This window comes from Diabrotica virgifera, chromosome 4 (genome assembly GCF_917563875.1).
Source record: "Diabrotica virgifera virgifera chromosome 4, PGI_DIABVI_V3a".
Taxonomy (NCBI): Eukaryota; Metazoa; Arthropoda; class Insecta; order Coleoptera; family Chrysomelidae; genus Diabrotica; species Diabrotica virgifera.
Window position 1 is genome coordinate 96,950,553 of NC_065446.1, and position 20,168 is coordinate 96,970,720.

At 32.2% G+C, this 20,168-nt stretch overlaps 1 protein-coding gene across 3 annotated transcripts in view; it reads left to right on the top strand.

Annotated features, from left to right (window-relative positions):
• The window catches only part of LOC114332268 (sodium- and chloride-dependent GABA transporter 1-like), a 230,178-nt gene that overhangs the window by 121,770 nt on the left and 88,240 nt on the right, over nt 1-20,168 (top strand). For 2 of the 3 annotated variants that reach the window (XM_028282037.2, XM_028282035.2), the window contains exons 2-5: nt 4,104-4,340; nt 12,404-12,661; nt 16,781-16,873; nt 18,711-18,819. In XM_028282037.2, the coding sequence (XP_028137838.1) occupies nt 4,109-4,340; nt 12,404-12,661; nt 16,781-16,873; nt 18,711-18,819 (692 nt within the window). In that variant the 5' untranslated portion in view covers nt 4,104-4,108. The remainder of the gene's footprint in view (nt 1-4,103; nt 4,341-12,403; nt 12,662-16,780; nt 16,874-18,710; nt 18,820-20,168) is intronic. The other variant, XM_028282038.2, reaches the window with a different exon arrangement.

The following is a 20,168-nucleotide window of genomic DNA, read 5'->3' on the forward strand; positions in this document are numbered from 1 at the left end:
AAGTTAGACCATGTTTTTCTAAATACAGGGTGTCCCGGAAAGTAGTGCGTTCCTTAAAGGTGTGGGTAGAATGCACCATTTAAAAGAAAACTTTCTTATAAATTTTTTTTCTAAAGTCATCTGTTGCCCCAAAAAATTAAAATAATGTATTTTACTAAAATTTACATTTGGCAACACGGCGGTTTTATTTATTTTGACACAGCTTAGATAAAAATATACAAATTCTAAAAACATACAAATTGTAAACACAAACAGTCATATCATAATCACCTGTAACCCCAGAATAGGTACATCCTATTGTTGTGATATTGTCATGATTTCGATAGCGAGTATCATGATATTATGTTAATTACGTTTAGTGCAAGATTTGCAGCAAGGCTATTTACCTCCAAGTAAAATAAGATCTTCAGATAACCCGAATTTCTGTGTAAAGCGTTATGTGCAGATAAAGTTTATTTTTACGAATGGTGTGTTTAACTTTCGTGGTTGACAAAAGTATGAATTTGTGGGCTGGGAATATTTTTTATAATCATCTAATTGAACCATTCGAACTTCCCAGAAGATTGAATGGAGAAATGCAGGTACTCAAATGTTTGCAACATGTTCTATCGATGCTTCTTGAAGCCGTAGCTTTATTGTAATAAAAAATTTTTATGTAAGTTAAAACACTATACAAAACTTATTTATTAGATATTTAATAAACACAAATATTATGCTGTTTTTCTATTACTGTTATCAGTATTTTATCAATGTATATTATGCCTATGATCGATGATTCATGATAGTTGAGTTACAGTAAAATTATTTTAGCACAGAAGGAACGCAGCCCCGCCGGCTGTATTTGCTTTTCTGTGGACATTAATCAAATGCATTAAAATTAATAAATAATTTTTTTGAAAACGGTTGACTTAACAAAAAAAATTTATTAGACTTTTTTGCTCTAAATGGTGCACTTAGCCCATACCTTGAAGGAACGCACTATTTTCCGGGACACCCTGTATAGGTACGTGTATTTATTTGTTGTTTCAGATAAAACAGTTATAAACTAATTACTATTTACCTATGCATTTTTCTAACTTTTCTATAATTTGTACCCAACGGTACACAACAATAATAAACCATGTTAAGTTTTTTTATTAACACAACACAAAAGTTCTTTCGTAACTAACACAAAACTACACTTTATAAACGAAGGATAAGGATAAGGAACCAACTTAAATTGAAATTACTAAGAATAAATCGTTAAAGATAATACACTAAAAACTGTAAACTAAACTAATTGAAAATTATTTCCACTAACTGTCATTACTTTTGACAGAATTGACATTGCCGAGTTCGAGTTAAGCCTCGTTTGATTATTTTATTTGTGACATTCATAAATGATTGGTTAAAGTCTTCATGAGAGAGATAGGCTGTCATTTCTCTTTATTAGCTGACCGTAGTGAAAGTGATGGGGGAAATTCCCTAGTTTGTTCTACGGGAACGGGAACGAGAACGGAAACGGGAACGGGAAAAAAGTTAACCTCTACGTAAATTAATGTTGTAGATGCACAATAACCGAGAACGAGACGCAGTCCGGTAACGGGAACGGGAAAGTTGACCATGTTTTAACTTTCTCGTTTCCGTTGTATTCCCGGAACCAATCAGAAGGCAGTATTAAAAATACTGTCAAATGCCCAATAAAAATTTGTTATTAGAAGTGTGTGACCAAGTTTTAGTGACAATTTTGATACATTTTGCATTAAAATAAATGACGAAAAATTGATTTCTTTATTGGAAAAATGTCCTCATCCGTATGATTGATGTAGATCATAGTACGTACTTATATGGTAATAAGATACAATAATAATATAAATATTTGAATGATATGCTTTTTATCTTTATGCTGATGAACCTTTGCGACTGCACACATATTGTGTAAATTAGTTCCAAGATCATAAAAAACGAAAATATTAAAAGCTCGTCATCAAATAAATCCATATTTTTAGAGTTAACAGACATGTTCTTTTAATAAAATTAGAAAAAGATAGTTCCACAAAATTAATTTTGAGAAGAAAAATAATTAATAGCACAAGTGACAGCGACACAAAACAGCTGTTTACCATTTAATTGTGAATCTGCTGATGCTTTCAGTTTCCGTTCTCGTTCCCGTTCCCGGTCAATTGTGCAGCCGCCTTAAGATTCCGGGGCATGTACTGACCGTTAACGGCGAATACTCTGTAGAACTGACTGTCATTTCAAGCGCGTAGTTTGAAATTTATTGCGACTGTCTTCATGAGAGAGATAGGCTGTCATTTCTCTTTATTAGCTGACCGTAGTGAAAGTGATGGGGGAAATTCCCTAGTTTGTTCATATAAGATTCCGGGGCATGGACTGACCGTTAACGGCGAATACTCTGTAGAACTGACGTTAAAAAAAAACTGACGTTAAAAAAAAATGAAAAATTTTTTATGAAGAATAACGTTTTTCGTAAAATTAATAATAAAAAAGTTTCCCATATGTTTCCAACTTAACCCATTAGCGCCCAGCGTTACCATATGGTAACGTAAAACACATGATTTTTAAAAATTCTGCGGTATGCCCATGGAATTAGTCAGCCACATATTTTGAGAACTATCGTTTCTAGGAATACTTCAGGCACCTATAAAACGTAACGGATTCGCATTTTAGCCTTTTCTCAACCGTCGAGAAATAATCATATGACAGTGTGGTTTAAATTTATAGAAAAAGATGGACGTCCGTTTTGCGTAAGCAATTTTTGATAGTCTTCTAGTAACTATATTTGCATATTTAAAAAAAAATTAAGTTTATTATACCCCAACTTATTATAAATTGTTGTATTTTATCAACAATTAAATGTAGCGAATTCGGTAGGAATAGTCAAAATACGCCGTTACCATATGGTTGCGGTGGGCGCTTACGGAGTCATAATCTTATTTTTTTTCAGTCGTGGATTTTTGTTAGCAGAAGCGATAGTGTTACTGGTGCGATGGAAAGATAACTCTGTTGTTACAATAGCATCTACGAGTTGTGATGGTTCAGCATTGGGCACGGTAAAAAGATTTTCTCATGAAGAAAAAGGCCACATTCAAGTAAGTCGGCCTCACTTATATTGCTGAATACAACAAAATATGGTGGATACCGACTGGATGGGTCAAGGTGTTTCAACCTACCGAGTAGCAATTTGCAGTAAAAATGGTACTGGCAAATTGTAACATGGTTGTTGGATGTTGCAATCCATATAATTCATGGCATTTATATAAAAAAAAAATAAAAAAATATATCCTTGCTATCGTTTAGGAGAGAATTGGCCCAAGTTCTTCTCGCAAGATATGGAAGTCGTCCCTTATATACAGGAAGACCTAGTCTTCATAGACAGAACTTGCCAGATCTTCGTTTTGATCGCTTCGACCATTTGTTACATCAAGCAGTAGAAGGCGATGTGCTGGAGACAGATGTACAACATCTGGACGAACAATGTGTAAAAAATGCAAAGTTGGTTTGTGTGTTAAGTGTTTTATAGGATACCACACCAGACGATGAAAATATTCTCAAATAAATATTTAAAAAAATTAAAAATTTTGGTTTCAACGATCCTAAAAATTCCTTAAGCGCCCAGCGTTACCATATGGTAACACCACATAATTTTTTTTAAAAAAAGACAGGAAATCGAGAAACTTGTTTTTTGGATTAAATTATTAACATTTTCATCGAATTAACCCTAAAAGTAAAGATTTTTAAATAAAAAAAAACTTGGGCGTTAATGGGTTAAGTAGACACGCTGTATATTTTGTAGATACAGTAAAATAAAAAGTAAAACGTCTCAATGTTAGATTTTATATTATATTAAGTGAGAAATCAAATCTTGAAGTACCACTGGTGTAACCGGATGATTACGCCCATCGAGCAACATCCATCCCTCGGACCCGAGGCCCTCTGGCTGGAATATGTTGCTCTCCGGGCGTAATCATCTTAATAACACCCTTTGTGTATAAATAACTGTTATAAAAGCCCCTTTCTCGCCTTAAAAACGTTAAATCTGCATACCAATCGTATTTAACAAAGATAAATAGCTTTCTCACCTAATGTTTCTTGTTTTCCAGACACAATGTCCAACAAAGTCTACGTTTGGGACGATCACATGCAAATCACTGCCCCGCCGGAAAAGAAGCCATTTATTCTTAGTGGGAAACCGGAAGAGAAAAGTCCCGATCGGAATGTGGAAGAGGAGAGAGGCGGCTGGGGCAACAAATTGGATTTTTTGATGTCGTGCATTAGTTTATCCGTAGGTTTAGGGAATGTGTGGAGATTTCCGTATCTCTGTTATAAGAATGGAGGAGGTAAGGAAACAAAGACCGTACAATTAAATTACCATGCCCTATTTATTTTTACTTATAGAGTGTACATAACTGAGTGTTAAGATAAGTTTTGAAACAGTGTGATAACTTTGGGTAATAAATTTCAGTCGGAGACAAGATTTGATTTTGTTAAGGCCATCGGTACATAATTCGCAAATAGTGTAGGAAACAGAGGTTGAAACCTCGCAAAATGCACACAAGTCCGGTTTTATTTTTTTTTCTGGTATATCAAGGGGTGCTTATTATGAGACCAACATTTTCTTAAAACATTTCGCCCCCCTTTTCAACCCTTTAAAGGGGGTAATTTGTGGTTTTTGCGAAACGTAGCCCTTCCTGTGCGTTTTACAAAAAATTTATTTGATAGTAAAATGAAGAGGACTATATTTATTTCCCGACAGCATATGTCTATCACACACCGCTTAGCGGGGGTGGCGCCCCAAAGTTGACAAATTTTTGAAAATGATGTTTTAAAAAAATTATTTTTCCCTAACTGTACTGAAAATTAAGAATAAACCCTGCGATAATTATTCACAAATAAGTGTCTGATTTTTTGGTACAGGTTTCATTTAAGGGCAATTTCAAATTTTTTAATTACAGGGTGTTACATTTTAAAAAACCCTTTTTATACCATCTGAACCGCCTATGCTAGAGTAAAAAAACTTTTAGCGATTATCTATGTACTGGCGTTATTTACAAATTTTTATAATGCACCTCCATTTTTTTCCGAAACCACCCCAAAAAAGGAGAATTAATAAAGAAAGTGATTTTCTTGGAATCCTTTACACACCATGATCTTTATTAAAATGTTTTATATATTATTTTGTGCACGTTCTTATTACCCATGCATGGACACCAAAAGCGATTTCTTGATGCAACCCCTGTAGACAAAAAAAAAAATAAATAAATAATGGTTGAAAAAAAATTTGTTTTGCTTTTTGACCTATATGGACATATGCTCCATCAATAGGGTTTTTTTTATAAATATATATGATTATTGCAACATCCCTCCGGAAAGTACCCCTATCGTTGAAAATAAACTGCAGAAACTACCCCTATTCCTTGGAGAGCATGTTTTTACTACTTTCTCATTACCTATGCATTTAAAAAAAACTTACACATACTTAAAGACCACTATTTTCTCTACAAATAAGATTCTATGCATTTTTTTCGTATAAGCAACCGTTACGGCACAGTGGCGCCGTAAACTTCAGAAATACTTTGGCGGACTCGTTTTTGTTTTTTTTTTCGTCACCTATTTATTTCATTGATAACGTATTTATGGAAAATAAAAGAACACACTGTTTGTGTTCTTTCAACATGTTTTCAAACAACATGTGACTGCTACACATTATGACCTATGCATATTTTCTTTTCTTTGCACTCTAAAGCCACAGTGTGTGTGTGTTCACAAAGAGGGGATGGCATTAGATAAACTTTTTGCCACAGATATTTGAAAGTTGAAGATTGAAGATGTCATATTAAATTTTTATTTTAGAATCTTTAAGAAATTGTATGATAATATCATTAATAGTTTTGGTATTGAAGCTTAGTAGATGTGAAATATTCAGCGGTAAACTTACATTCCGCTCCTGAAGTCTAGCAATTAGTGCTTTCGTATATTTTTTGGTGGCTCAAAATAAATTTTTGATTGTTTTCTTTATTAATCCTCCTTTTTTTGGGTGGTTCCGGGGAAAATATGGATTGTATTATACAAATTTGTAAATAACACCAGTACATGGATAATCGCTGAAAGTTTTTTTACTCTAGCATAAGTGGTTGAGATGGTATAAAAAGGGGATTTTTAAAATATATCACCCTGTAATTAAAAAAGTTGCAATTGCCCTTAAATGAAACCTATACCAAAAAATCAGCCACTTATTTGTGATTAATTGCCGCAGGTTTTCTTCTTAATTTTCATTACAGTTAGGGAAAAATATTTTTTTTAATCATCTTTTTTAAAAATTTGTCAACTTATGGAGTCACCACCGCTAAACTGTGGGTGATAGGCATATGCTGTCGGGAAAGAAATAGTAGGAAATATAGTCCTCTTCATTTTACTATTAAGTAAATTTTTTGTAAAACGTACAGGAAGTGCTACGTTTCGCAAAATCCACAAATTACCCCATTTAAAGGGATAAAAAGGGGGGTTCCGGGGCGAAATTTTTTAAGAAAATGTTAGTCTCATAATAAGCTCCACTTGATATACCAGAAAAAAAAATAAAACCGGACTTGTGTCCATTTTGCGAGGTGCAACCTCTGTTTCCTACACTACAAATATTTTACGGTTATCCCTACTTTTTCTGTCTTTACACGGCAAATTACGTGTAGTAAAATTCTCACTGGTATGGATATGTAAACATTACTTGACAATGTCATAATTAACTTTAGAGAGATGGCTTTTGAATGTTCTTGGATAGCTGTAATTCCATCCATACAATGGCACTACAGCCCAAATCGAGCCTTGGCCTCCTTCAACAAGCCTCTACAGTTTGTATAATTAATTGCCTTAATTATTAATTCAGTTAATTAATATGATAATTTTTTCACTAACTATATATTCAGTGATTCTAATAATTTATTTACTGTACAACAAAAACTAATGCTCAATCGAGAAAAGAGGAAAAGTGATAAAGTGATTTTTTAATAATATATTGTTACTATGAAACGCTTACAATTTTGAACATCTTTAACAACAAAATACTTGGATCACTGAATATATCCTGGTGTATTCCCTGCTTGGATCGTCCATAAATAATAAACAATAAATATTTTTTTATTAAGTCTTAATCAATTATTTTTCATTTTTATTATTTAATCAACAACTGAAAATATTCCCGATGCCATGTAAAATATCTAAAATTGTCACTATCTGACTGGCAATAGGCTGACAATATTCTATTACTAAATTATTACCGAGGGCCAATAGTCTCTTAAAATAAATAAAAAGTTTATTTTGAATGAGATATTTGAAATTAAAAATCACACTAAATTTTCTTTTAGTTTTCAACCTCTGTAACTTATTAAAATAAATATTATAGAAGTTTTTAGAGACATTCGGAATCTTTCATTCTGCGTTTAAATTTTTCAAAAATACTCATAAGTTTTCTCAGGATTCGAAAAAAATGAATCCCATTTGAATAGCATTGGAGCAGAAACTACGTACCCATCCCCTTAAGACATTTATTTTGATCTAAACATTAAAAAAAGGATAATCATGGCTTTTCCAAAAAGCGTTTGACAGAGTTCAACATTGTAAACTCATACATGCATTGAACCACTTACCGCTAAGTACCAAGGATATTAAGTTAATCAAAAATCTTTACTACAATCAAACAGCGGTCGTACGGGTGGAAGATAGTGAGACAAACCAAGTGAAAATTCAAAAAGTAGTCAGACAGGGATGCGCGCTGTCGCCACAATTATTTAATGTGTACTCTCAACTAATATTTCAGGAGGCACTATGGGAGAGAACTGAAGGTGTAAGGATTGGAGGGAATGAACATCATTAATGACATAAGATTTGCAGACGATGCCGCAATCATGGCAGAGAATATAGACGATTAACAAATTCTCCTAGAAATCATTAACAGAGATAGCAAAAAGATGGGACTAACAGTGAATATAAATAAAACCAAATACATGGTGATCTCAAAACCCCTGCTAACAACATACATCTGACATTGAAGGATAGACCGCTAGAGAGGGTCGACAAGTATAAATACATCGGAGCAATTATAAACTCACAATTAGATCAAAATGAGAAGACAAATGGGAGAATAGAAATAGCTTGAAAAGGATTTATAAAATAGAAGTCAATGTTTAAAAATAATAAATTGAGTATGTCCATTAGATTGAGGTTCGTTGAATGTTATATTTAGTCGCAACTACTATATAGGGTGTTTCATTGGAAAACGGAAATACTTGAATGGTGAATAGTCACTGAGGCGGTTCTAGATATACCACATTTATTGCCTTACCGATTTATTTGACCGAGTTACGGGGTGTTAACGATTTTGCCGATTTCTTCCTGGACCCATAACTTTAGAACCACCCTGTACATTTTTTTGATATTTGGTACACATATGTCTCATTTAAAACACAAACCATCCAACCACTAATCACAAGAAAAATTATTCAGGTCCGGACTAAAGAAAAATTATAAATTCTTTATGACCTTAAAACAACACCCTGTATATTGAAATTTTTAAAATCCGTTTACATATTTGAAAAGGGCACAAAAAACTAAGTTTAATGGTTCGCTTGAATTTTTCGGTCAGACAATTTAATCACTTCAATATTGAAATTATATTGAAGTTTTTAAGGAATCTTAGATTAACATGTATTGTAAATTTTAAGAATAAATTATTAAAGTTAATGAACAAATACTCATTTTAAAAATAATCAATACTTATTTACTACATTAGAACGACCCATTTACTAATAAAAAAAATTCCAGGTCCGGATTAAGAAAAAAACATAAACTAATTGTGACCTTGAAACAACACCCTGTATATTAAAATTTTTCAAGTTGGTTTGCACATTTGGAAAAAGTACAATAAAACTGAGTTTATAGGTTTGCCTATATTGTTTGTACAGAAGATTTAATAACTATAATTTTGAAATTAAATCTATTGAAAATTTTTATAATTATTAGATTAAAAATCAGGTATTATTATTAGTAACTTTTAATAATAAGTTAATGACTAAATACTGATTTTAAACGTAATCAGCAATCATTTACTACATTGGAACGACCCATTTACTAATCACAAGAAAAATCTAGGTCCGGATTAACAGAAAAATATAATGTAATAGTCACCTCGAAAAAACACACTGTAAATTAAAATTTTCAAAATCCGTTTAAACATTTGAAAGGAGCACAGTTTAATGGCTATCTTTAATTTTTTGCGCAGACAATTTAATGAAATTACTTGTGAAATTATATGTTAGAGTTCTCAGAGTTCTTAAAAATTTCGGAATAATTTCAAACATAAAGTCATTAAAAATTATCTGCGCAAAAAATGGAAGCGAAACATTAAATTTAGTGTTTTGTGCTCTTTTCAAATGTGCAAACGAATTTGGAAAATTTCAATATACAGGGTGTTGTTTCAAGGTCACAATTACTTAATGTTTTTTTAAATCCGGACCTGGATTTTTTTTGTGATTAGTAAATGGGTCGTTCTAATGTAGTAAATAAGTATTGATTATTTTAAGAATGAGTATTTGTTCAATAACTTTAATAATTTATTATTAAAAGTTAATAACACCTGCTTTTTAATATAAGAGTTCTTAAAAACTTAAATATGCTTCCAAAATTAAAGTCATTAAATTGTCTGGCCGAAAAATTAAAGCGAACCAATAAACCTAGTTTTTTGTGCTCTTTTAAAACATGCAAACGGATTTTAATAATTTCAATATATAGTGTGTTGTTTCAAGGTCACAAAGAATTTATCATTTTTTTAGTCCGTACTACAGGGTGGTTCTAAATTATGGGTCCAGAAAGAAATGGGCAAAATCGATAAAATACCCTTTAACTCGGTTATAAACTCGGTGAGGTAATAAATGTGGTATATCTAGAACCGCCTCAGTGACTTCTATTCACCATTCAAGTGTTTCCGTTTCGCAATGAAACACCCTGTATATGGGATAGAAGTTTGGACTCTAAAAGCTTAATCCGTAAAAGATGTGTTAAGACGAATTAGATATGGCAGAAAGCTTATGAACACAATAATTAAAATAAGAAAAAACTTCGTCTCTGGGCAACATACATACCTCGAAACGATGAATACTCTCTGCTACACGTCATCATGCAAGGAATAATAGATCGGAAAAAGCCTTCGTAAAATGGAAAAGTTTTGAGAGAGTCTGATAACCTCGGGAACTAAACAAGACATTTATTGTGACACAAACATACCAAAAAAGGATAATTATCATTAATTATTTATTAATCTCGTTATCTAAATATAATTAGGTTCTACTCAATAAGTATATGGCTTTCGTAAACCTCAGAAGGTTCTTCCTCTCCAGCTGCCATCTCCGCAACGGAAGTCGGTAATCATCATAGCCATTCGGACTTTAGAGTCGACTCTGAAAAGTTCGTTTTGCTGTAAATCCGTACCATTCTTTCAGGTTGCGCAGCCACGATATTCTGCGTCTCCCTATGCTTCTTTTTCCTTGAATCTGCCCCTGCATAATGAGTTGGAGCAAGTTATATCTTCTTCCATGAGTATATGTCCGAGATACTCCAGTTATCAGGTTTTGATTGTAGTCTTCTATTTCTTTGTTAATCTTTCTCAGAACCTCTTTGTGTGTGACGTGTTCTGTCCATGATATTTTCAGAATTCTTCTATACACCCACAACGCGAAGGATTCCAGTTTTTTCATTGATGAAGTATTCAAGGTCCAAGCTTCCATTCTCTAAAACAAAGTCGAGAAAACGTAGCATCTAGCCAACCTTACTCTTAGCTCTAACTTCAGATCTTTTGTTCAGAGCACTTTCTTATTTTGTTAAAATCAGCTCTAGCCTTTTTTATTCTAATTATTTTAATTTCCTTGAAGTAATCATTTGTGGAGTTGATCATTGTTCCAAGATATGCATATTGGTCTACCCGGTCGACATTGGTGCCGTTTATGATGAAATTCTCGTTATTCCTTTGCGTTTTAGACATTCTCATAAATTTTGTCTTCTCGATGTTCATTGTTAGACAACAACAATAAAATTGAAATATCTCGGATATATTACACGCATGGGCGCCCATACAAAAATTTTCATGGGGGAGGCAAACGTGAAGATTTTGCACATTACATTTTGTACACTATGAAGAACAATATATAGTTTAAAGCACCCCAAACTCTAGGGGAGAGGGCACGGCCCTCCCTGCCCATGGGCATGGGTGCCTATGATTACAAGTAGAAAGAGATACAACTGGCTCCAACTGATTATGCATGGAAAGATTCTAGTAAAGAGAAGCATATGGTACGGATGAACATCAGAAAAACTTTTCAGAGCAGCCGTCTCCAAAGTACGAATAGCTATGATGGTTGTCGACCTCTGTCGCGGAGATGACATTTGAAGAAAATGGGTTTCGTAAGTTGTCCATCTATTCAACATAGAAATGAGGGTATATTTCTATTGCATTGCTTCACTTCTTTATATTATATAGCTAATTTATTCTTTCTTGCAAATGGAATGGTCAAACAAACAATTTAATCAAGGTCAATACATGACGATGAAAACAACAAAAGGAACCCAATATAAATTCGAAGAAGTGGAAAGGATTGAATACTTACGAAGTATTTTCACAAGGGACTCTAATATTCAAGAAGAAATACATAGAAGAATTATGTCAGGTAACCGTGCCGTATATGCTGTCAACAGGCCGTTGAGAAGCAAAAATATATCCCGAGAAGCAAAGTTAAGAACCTACAAAACCGTAATAAGGCCAATCGTAACTTATGCATCTGAGACATGGACTGTATAAAAAAAAAACAAGAAATGCTATTAGTTTTGGAGAGAAAATTACTGCGCAAAATCTTTGGTGTGAAGAACGTAAATGGACAATGGATGCGAAGAACAAACAAGGAACTATCAGAGCTTTATCAAGAACCTAATATACTAGCTAGCAGTAACAAGAGCTCAAAGAATTAGATGGCTGGGTCACGTCCAGAGAATGGGTTCAGCGAGAGTCCTAAAAATGATAATAACTAGTGCATTGGCAGGAAGAAGGAGAAGGGGAAGACCGAAGTCAAAATGGAGCAGTGAGGTCAAAGAAGACATGACAAGACTTAACATAACCAACTGGAAAAAGAAAGCTAACGATAAGCGAGAATGGAAGCGAATAGTACATCAAGCCATGGGCCTGCTAGGCCTGCAGTGCTCATATATTATTATTATTCCTTCTTGCAATATTTTAGTTATAAGTTTAAGGATAATATTTAGCAAATTGATACATCTGTGGTTTTCTGGTTGTTTCTTATCGCCTTTTTTGAATAATAGGATTAGTAATTTTCTTATTATTCTTATAAGTCTTATTATTTTCTTACAGGAACATTTTTAATCACCTACCATATTGCGATGTTTATATGTGGAATTCCGCTCTTCTTTCAAGAGATCGCCATTGGACAGTACCTTGGATCTGGAGGAATGACTTTTGTTGGACAGCTGTGTCCTATTTTGAAAGGCGTAGGATATGCATCGATGACCATAGTGTTTTTCTTGGACGTTTATTATTGTGTGATTATAGCATGGACGTTGTTTTATATTTTCAGTAGTTTCTCAAGTACTTTACCTTGGTCTGAATGCGGTAAGTGTAATTATAAACTTTACTAGTTTTTCTTATTTTCTTTTGGTACATATTTTTGATTATATTTACAACTTAAAAATATACTCGACTGAAGTGTATTTTTTGGTCTTAATAATGGCGGTACAGGCTCGTCTTTGTAATATTTTATTTAATTAAAAAGTAATTTCCAGATACTAACATATTTTTTAAATTGGGATCTGTTTCGCCACTCTTTACTATATTACGAATATATGTGCCAAATATCTCGACAAAATATTCAATATAAAGCTGCAATCTCGGAACGCATTTTCTGTTTTGATGTAGCCTCTAAACAACTGGTCTAAATGCTGGAAAATCAAATTAAACGAAATGAAGTCAGTCCAGTCCATATTACTTTTATAAACAAGAAAAAACAACACACTCCTGTTGATGTAAATAATATTCAGATACTCTATTACATAAGACGTTAGGCTATGCTGGAGGGAACATGTTAAAAAGAAAGGAGAGCAGCTCAATATCAAGAATAAAAAAATGTATTGCCTATTGGGAAGATTTTTGAATTTTGGGTTGATCGTTTGTGGCTTCGGAAATTGCATAATAGGTAACTTCAAAATTTCAAACATCAAAAATTTGCTATGACTTTCGCAAAAATGAACCTACGGTTCATAACATTAAAAAGATCACTGTGAGGGATAAACACATTGAATAAAATTTAAAATAATTAAAGAATTGTCCTGAACTTTTTTGCGCATTTTAAGAACTATTTGCACTATTTAAGAACTATTTTTAAAAAAGGCATAGCAAATTTTTGATTTTTAAAATTTTAGCCTTATTTTGCAGTTTACGAAGCAACAAAATGATCTTACCGAAATTCAAAATCTGCCATTTTAAACCTTTACCCATCTATGTATTAAAAACTGAATACTAAAAATACACTCAACCAAACTTATACAGAGTGTTTCATTGAGAAAATAACATACGTTAACTGTAGAAAGAGAACACTTAGTCGGTCTCAAAAATACCACACTTATTGGGTCTTACTTCATTAATAACAAAGATACTGGGTGTTTTATCTATTTTGCCATTGTCTTATTTGGTTCATAACTTTTTCACCGCACTGTATATTTATTTTTTATTTGGCACCCAAATAGTCTTTAAGGTGTACAATCATCTAATTTATTTAAAATTGTAAAAAGTCCAGGTCCGGATTAAAAAATATTGAAAAAATATTCCGACCCAAAAAAACACCCTGTATATTAAATTTTTTAAAAGTGGATTCTGCATTTGATAAATGGATAAAAACCTAAATTTAGTGGTATACTCCAAATTTTCGGCAAAATGATTTTTTTTGGTAAAATTTTGAATTTCACTTCTGAAATTATGTGAATTGCGAGAGCTTGATTAAATTGAATACGACTTACAACTTGTTAACCACACTGTATGTTTATTTTATATTTAACACGCGAATATTCTAAAATATATCCAATCAATTAATTTATTTACAATTATAGAAAATCCAGGGTCATATTAAAAAATATTGGAAAAATGTTCCGACTCAAAAAACACCATGTATATTAAACTCTTTTAAAAAGGATTTTGCATTTAAAAAGAGGATGAAAAATAAATTTAGTGGTATACTTTGAATTTTCGGCAAAATTATTTTTCTGGTAAAATTTTGAATTTGAATTCTGGAATTATGTGAATTGCGAAGCTCGAATTAAAAATAAATTAAAATGTGACTAAATTTTAATTATGACAATTATTTAATCTAAATTGGTAAAATATTAACATTTCAGTGTTTTTCTAAAATGGCTACAAATAATTCATAACAAATATTCACCTTTAATTAATGAATAAATAATAACGGGTCCACAAAAAATACATAACTTTTGTCAACGAACAAATCTTAAAAATTAAAAAAAAAAAACAGAACAAAGTTGCTAAAAAATACTTTATCAAAACTATAGTAATTTTTCAAAATGGCCACCACCTTGTTGAAGGCAAAGTCTTGCCTTCTTGCTCTTTTTATTATTAGTTTGACTGACTTCCTAAGCTCGTGAGGCTTATTCTTCATTTCTTGAAAGGCGTCTCGAATCCGGCCAAGAACTTCTTCCCTACTATTTATTTCCTCGTTATAAACTTTGGATTTTAGATATTTAAATTTACATAATAATCTATAGGATTAAAATCATATGATCGTGAAAGGCAAGGCATGAGGACCACCCTTACCAATCCATCTGTCTATTGGGAAAATTTGTGGATAAAAAACCTCTAACTATGCGTCGGTAGTGTGGTGAAGCATCATCATGCTGAAAGTGTATTCCACCTATATTGATATTTTTATCATCTAGAAGTACTGGTAAAATATTTTCTAAAAAATCTAAATACACTTCACCGGTTAGGATGTAATGGGAGGTCCTATTAATTTGTTAATAAAAATATTCCACACCATTTTAATTTTTTCTACTTATCAGAGCTCTCGCAATTCACATAATTTCAGAATTCAAATTCAAAATTTTACCAGAAAAATCATTTTGCCGAAAATTCAAAGTATGCTACTAAATTTAGTTTTTCAACCTGTTTTTAAATGCGAAATCCTTTTTAATAAATTTAATATACAGGTGTTTTTTTGGGTCGGAATATTTTTCCAAAATTTTTTAATCCGGTCCTGGATTTTTTATAATTGTAAATAAATTAATTGATTGGACACCTTATAGAATATTTGCGTGTTAAATATAAATAAATATACAGTGTGATTAACAACTTATAAGTCGTATTTAAACTTTTTTCTACTTGAAGCTCTTGCAATTCACATAATTTCAGAATTTAAATTCAAAATTTTACCAGAAAAATCGTTTTGCCGAAAGTTCAAAGTATACCACTAAATTTAGTTTTTATCGTCTTTTTAAATGCAAGATCCATTTGAAAAAAATTTAATGTACAGGGTGTTGTTTTTTGGTCGGAATATTTTTCCAATAATTTTTAATCCGGATCTGGGTTTTTTACAATTGTAAATAAATTAGTTGATTGTAGACCCTAAAGAATATTTGCGTGCTAAATATAAAAGAAATATACAGCGTGGTTAAAAAGTTATGAACCAAATAAGAAAATGGCAAAATAGATAAAACATCCAGTATCTTTGTTATTAACGAAGTAAGACCCATTAAGTATGGTGTTTTTAAGACTGCCTAACTGTCCTCTTTCTACAGTTAACGTATGTTACTTTCCCAATGAAACACCCTGTATGGAATCGCTATGTAATAATTGAGACCTGCAGCTTTTGGAAGCTGTAGGTGTAAATATTTTAGTTGAAACGATAAGAAGAAGAGTTGCCGTGCCCAAGGCCTTTATAGCAGGAGGAAGTTACGTGATGCCGAGTTAACTAGGCAGCACAAGATTCATCACGTAAATTGGTGTCCCCAACACCAAAACTGGAACATTGGAAGTTGGAAAAGTGTGCTATTTTCAAATGAAAATATGTGTAAAATCAGATGATTAACGAATTCGTGTACTTAGAGGGCGAGGAATACAAGCAAGAACGGAAACTGCCAAATTTGTTCATAAATATAAAAGAGCAATGGTCATGTTCTGGGGAGGAATTATGATTGGTAAAAAAAAGCCTTTAATTTTCATCCAATCAACTTTAATAGCACGCAGGTATGTTGATTTGGTTGTAGAACCTGTAGTTAGGCTCCTGAGTCTGAGAGATGCGATGGAAGAAAATTTAATTTAGCATTAATTCGCTTAAAATAATAAAAAATATCAGATGATTCCATATATTTATGTAAGTTTGGTTGAGCGTAAATTTAATTATGCTTTTTTTATCTGTAGCAATTTAAAGGAAAAAACTGCCGTTTTTGACCCTTTTCTGCCATTTATTAACAACTAATAATATGCCTCCGAATAGTGACGGGCATTCTGGTATTTATAATATATTAGGTATAGTACCTTAAAAAGCACATTGTTTGCAATCTGGCTGGGTGAGTGTCCCAACAAAAACCTTATTATTTATCTGGACCAATATTAATATTGCTATCAACATGGGTTATATATTTTCTTAATTTGTTAAATAAATTACACTCTGTATGTTACATGTAATAGGTAAAATATTATTTAATAACTTTCTTTCTTCATCGATAGAAATGCTTTTGAGCGATATCAGAATGTCGTTGGTTAGAGATGCAATGTCAACTCATCAGATAAGATCAGTTAATAATAACAGCAATACTCTAGGTAATAAGAAAATGTGTTAAGTGTTGTCTTTATTTGCCAGAATGATTCTCATATGTTTGACATTATGTCATTAATATATTCACGGACACATCTTCATCTTCACACAGTCATGTCTCTTTATAAGTGTCTGCATATGCAGTCGTGTCCGTGAATGTGTTAAAGTACACTTATCTACATACTGTGATGTTACTTTTTACATTGTTACTTTTTGTGACCTATTATTTTATGTTGTTTTCTTATATAAAAAAAATCGGGCACATCACTTTCTAATTAGTTTGTCAAATGAAATTAATCGTTACCGCTTCACAATTTGCTTTACTTATGTTTTATTTATAATGATCTGTAAGTTTCATCGGTTCAAATTGCTTATTTTTGAAAAACATTTGGTTTTAAAGTAAAATTTTCTAATTTTTAATTTTGAAAAAAAAAATGCTTCTTTCAAAATAACCTAAAAATTATCAGTGATACCAAAAATCTCAGTAAAACAATGTAGGTTTTTGCTTTTCTGAATATTTTGGATTTTTTGTTTTTCTCTAAGACAAAAATTGGTTAAGATAATATGGCGCTTGTGATTAGAATCTTTCAAGCCCTTTCAACTAGAGTCCTTTAAAAAATAAGTACTTTGTAACGATGGAACTTACAGATCATATAAACAATACATATACGAGTAAAGCAACTTGTGAAGTGGTAATGATTAGTTTTATTTGGGATGCTGATTAGGGGGTGATATTCACGATTTTTTTTTCCAAATAAAAAGGGACCAACTTTATTTTGAGCGTAACTGGCTTACTTTTGATGCTATATTCAGCCCCACCTTGGCAGTATAGGCACCCACCATAGGCATAAGAGTTTTTAGCTCGGTGATGCCGATTGTATCAAAAGGAATTTGTAGTCGAACATTAGAGAGATTAAATTAAAACTGTTTTAGAAAGGCAATCTACAATTTTAGGATTCATACGCGTAATAACATAGTATCTCAAATAAACTTAAACGCATATGAATCCTAAAATTGTAGATTGCTTTTCTAAAACAGTTTTAATTTAATCTCTCTAATGTTCGATTACAGTATTTTTGATAAAATCGGCATCACCGCGCTAAAAACTCTCATAAGGAATGCATTGCCTATGTTCCTTATACTGTAAAGTCAAGTTGGGACGAAGTATAGCAACTTTTTTAAGACACAAAAAACACTTTTTTTAAACACTTTAAAAAGGTTGTACTGAGTTTTCAGTGCTTCATTTTTTGGTTATTTTACGTTGAAATATCCGATTTGGAATTTGACGAATATGAACATATTTTTCATTAACTACAATTCTGCTTCTACTGGGTCTACAGACTTAATACATACATAAATTTTTCACTTTTTATAAGCTACATTTTTGCTAAGCATATTTTTTTCGATAAAATACTTTTTGACTTATTTGCGAAAAACCGCCCAAAAACATGTTCATTCTTGTTAAAAATGAACATATTCACTCGCAAATAACTCGAAAGGTATTAACTTAGTGAACAAACTTTATAGAACAAAACTTGCTTAGAATTGTCATTTTATCAAATTCCGGACTTATTTTGAATGTATATTTTTTCGCTGACGACAAGGGGGTATTTTCCAATTTTTGTAAAATAGAGGGGTGGGTAATTTCAACTACGTATCCGCAAATTTTTTGAGGTTTTCGTAATGTTTGGTGTTCTTTGATCGGGTTATAAATAATGTATAGAAATTAAACTAATCATCATCAATTAAGGGTAATATTAATGATACCAAAAATAAACTACAAAAATATTTTTTTGTATTGTATTTTCTACTTAATAGTATTTTTTTAACCATAAATTTTAGGTCAGTGGTGGAACAGCGAAAACTGTTTTGTAAAAGATAATACAACCACATTCAATGTTAGCAGCATAATCTCTAGGAATTCCTCTTCAGCAGTTGAAGAATTTTTTGAGTGAGGATTATTTTAATTTTAATAAATAAGTTGTCATTTTATACCAATAATTAGAGTTTTAATATACATATATGTTTAATATTCCCACCCCCCCCCTTTTGACGGTTTTAAGTTTGTGCTGATCTTTAATGTTGTTGTTTTCGTTTGGTGGTTTTTATACCGCAGAAAAATTGTCAATGACCCCCGAAAATCTTAATACTCTCGACTTTGAGTAAAATGTTTTTAATTTGTATTCTATCTCTGCTCCCCAGAGGAGCAGAGCAGAGAGCAGAGATAAGATAGGCAAGAAAAGGCAGACAAATTGTGGGAAGCTTGAATTCATTTTGGTGGGGTAAGAATATTTCTAATAAAAACAAGGAAAGGGTGGGCAGAGCAATAGTGGAGTTGGTATTGTGTTATGGCTCGGAAGTATGGACTCCCAACGCAGATCTGAAAAGTAGGCTACTAGCCGTGAAAGCGGACTATATAAGAAGAAATGCAAGAATTTCAAGATCGGAAAGAACAACTAACGAAGAAGTAAGAACAAGAATGAACGCCGAGGAAGCGGTAGTGAAGAAGATCATTGAAATGGTTTGGAAACCTGCTAAGAATGCCTGAAGAACGTTGGTCTCAACAAATATTTTAGTGCAAACCACCACGATGAAGAAAGCGGGGTAGACCGAGAAGGTCGTGGAATGAGAGCCCCAGGAAATCAATGTATGACCGCAATTTACAAGAGACGATTCCTTGGATAGAGATGTTTGGCAAATAATGACGGGAATGCGGCAAGATGATGTTAACAATTGAATAATTATGGTAACATCATTGTACCCGTAAATAAATATATATATTTCTATTCTATATCATGGTTTTCTTGTGCTGTTGTTGAATGGATTTTTCCTGGTAAAAGATCCAAACATATTATATCTATGTTGAAATGTAGGTAAAACATCAAAATCAACATATTTTACACTAAAATTATGATCAATATTCACAATAAAAATAGTAAATTATATCTAATCATCAGTTTAGTTTTATGCAAGGCAGATAACAACAGATGAAATTGTCATTATAAGGCAATTGATGGAAAAATACAGGAATAAAGAAACAAATCCTCGTATGGTATTCATTGATCTTGAGAAACTGTATGATAAGAATGTATAAACATTTTCAATTTCTTTGCAACACGTAAATGCAGCAGCTGCATAATACTCTGGTTAAATCGGAGAGTACAGGAAGAGTCTATACCGGTTTCGGAGGTCTTTTCCCCCTCATCAGTAATCACATATCCTCTTCTCTCCGATTTCTTCAGGCACCACACTTTGGGCCCTTCCGAATTGCAAAGAAAGAAATGTCACGGATGAACTAGA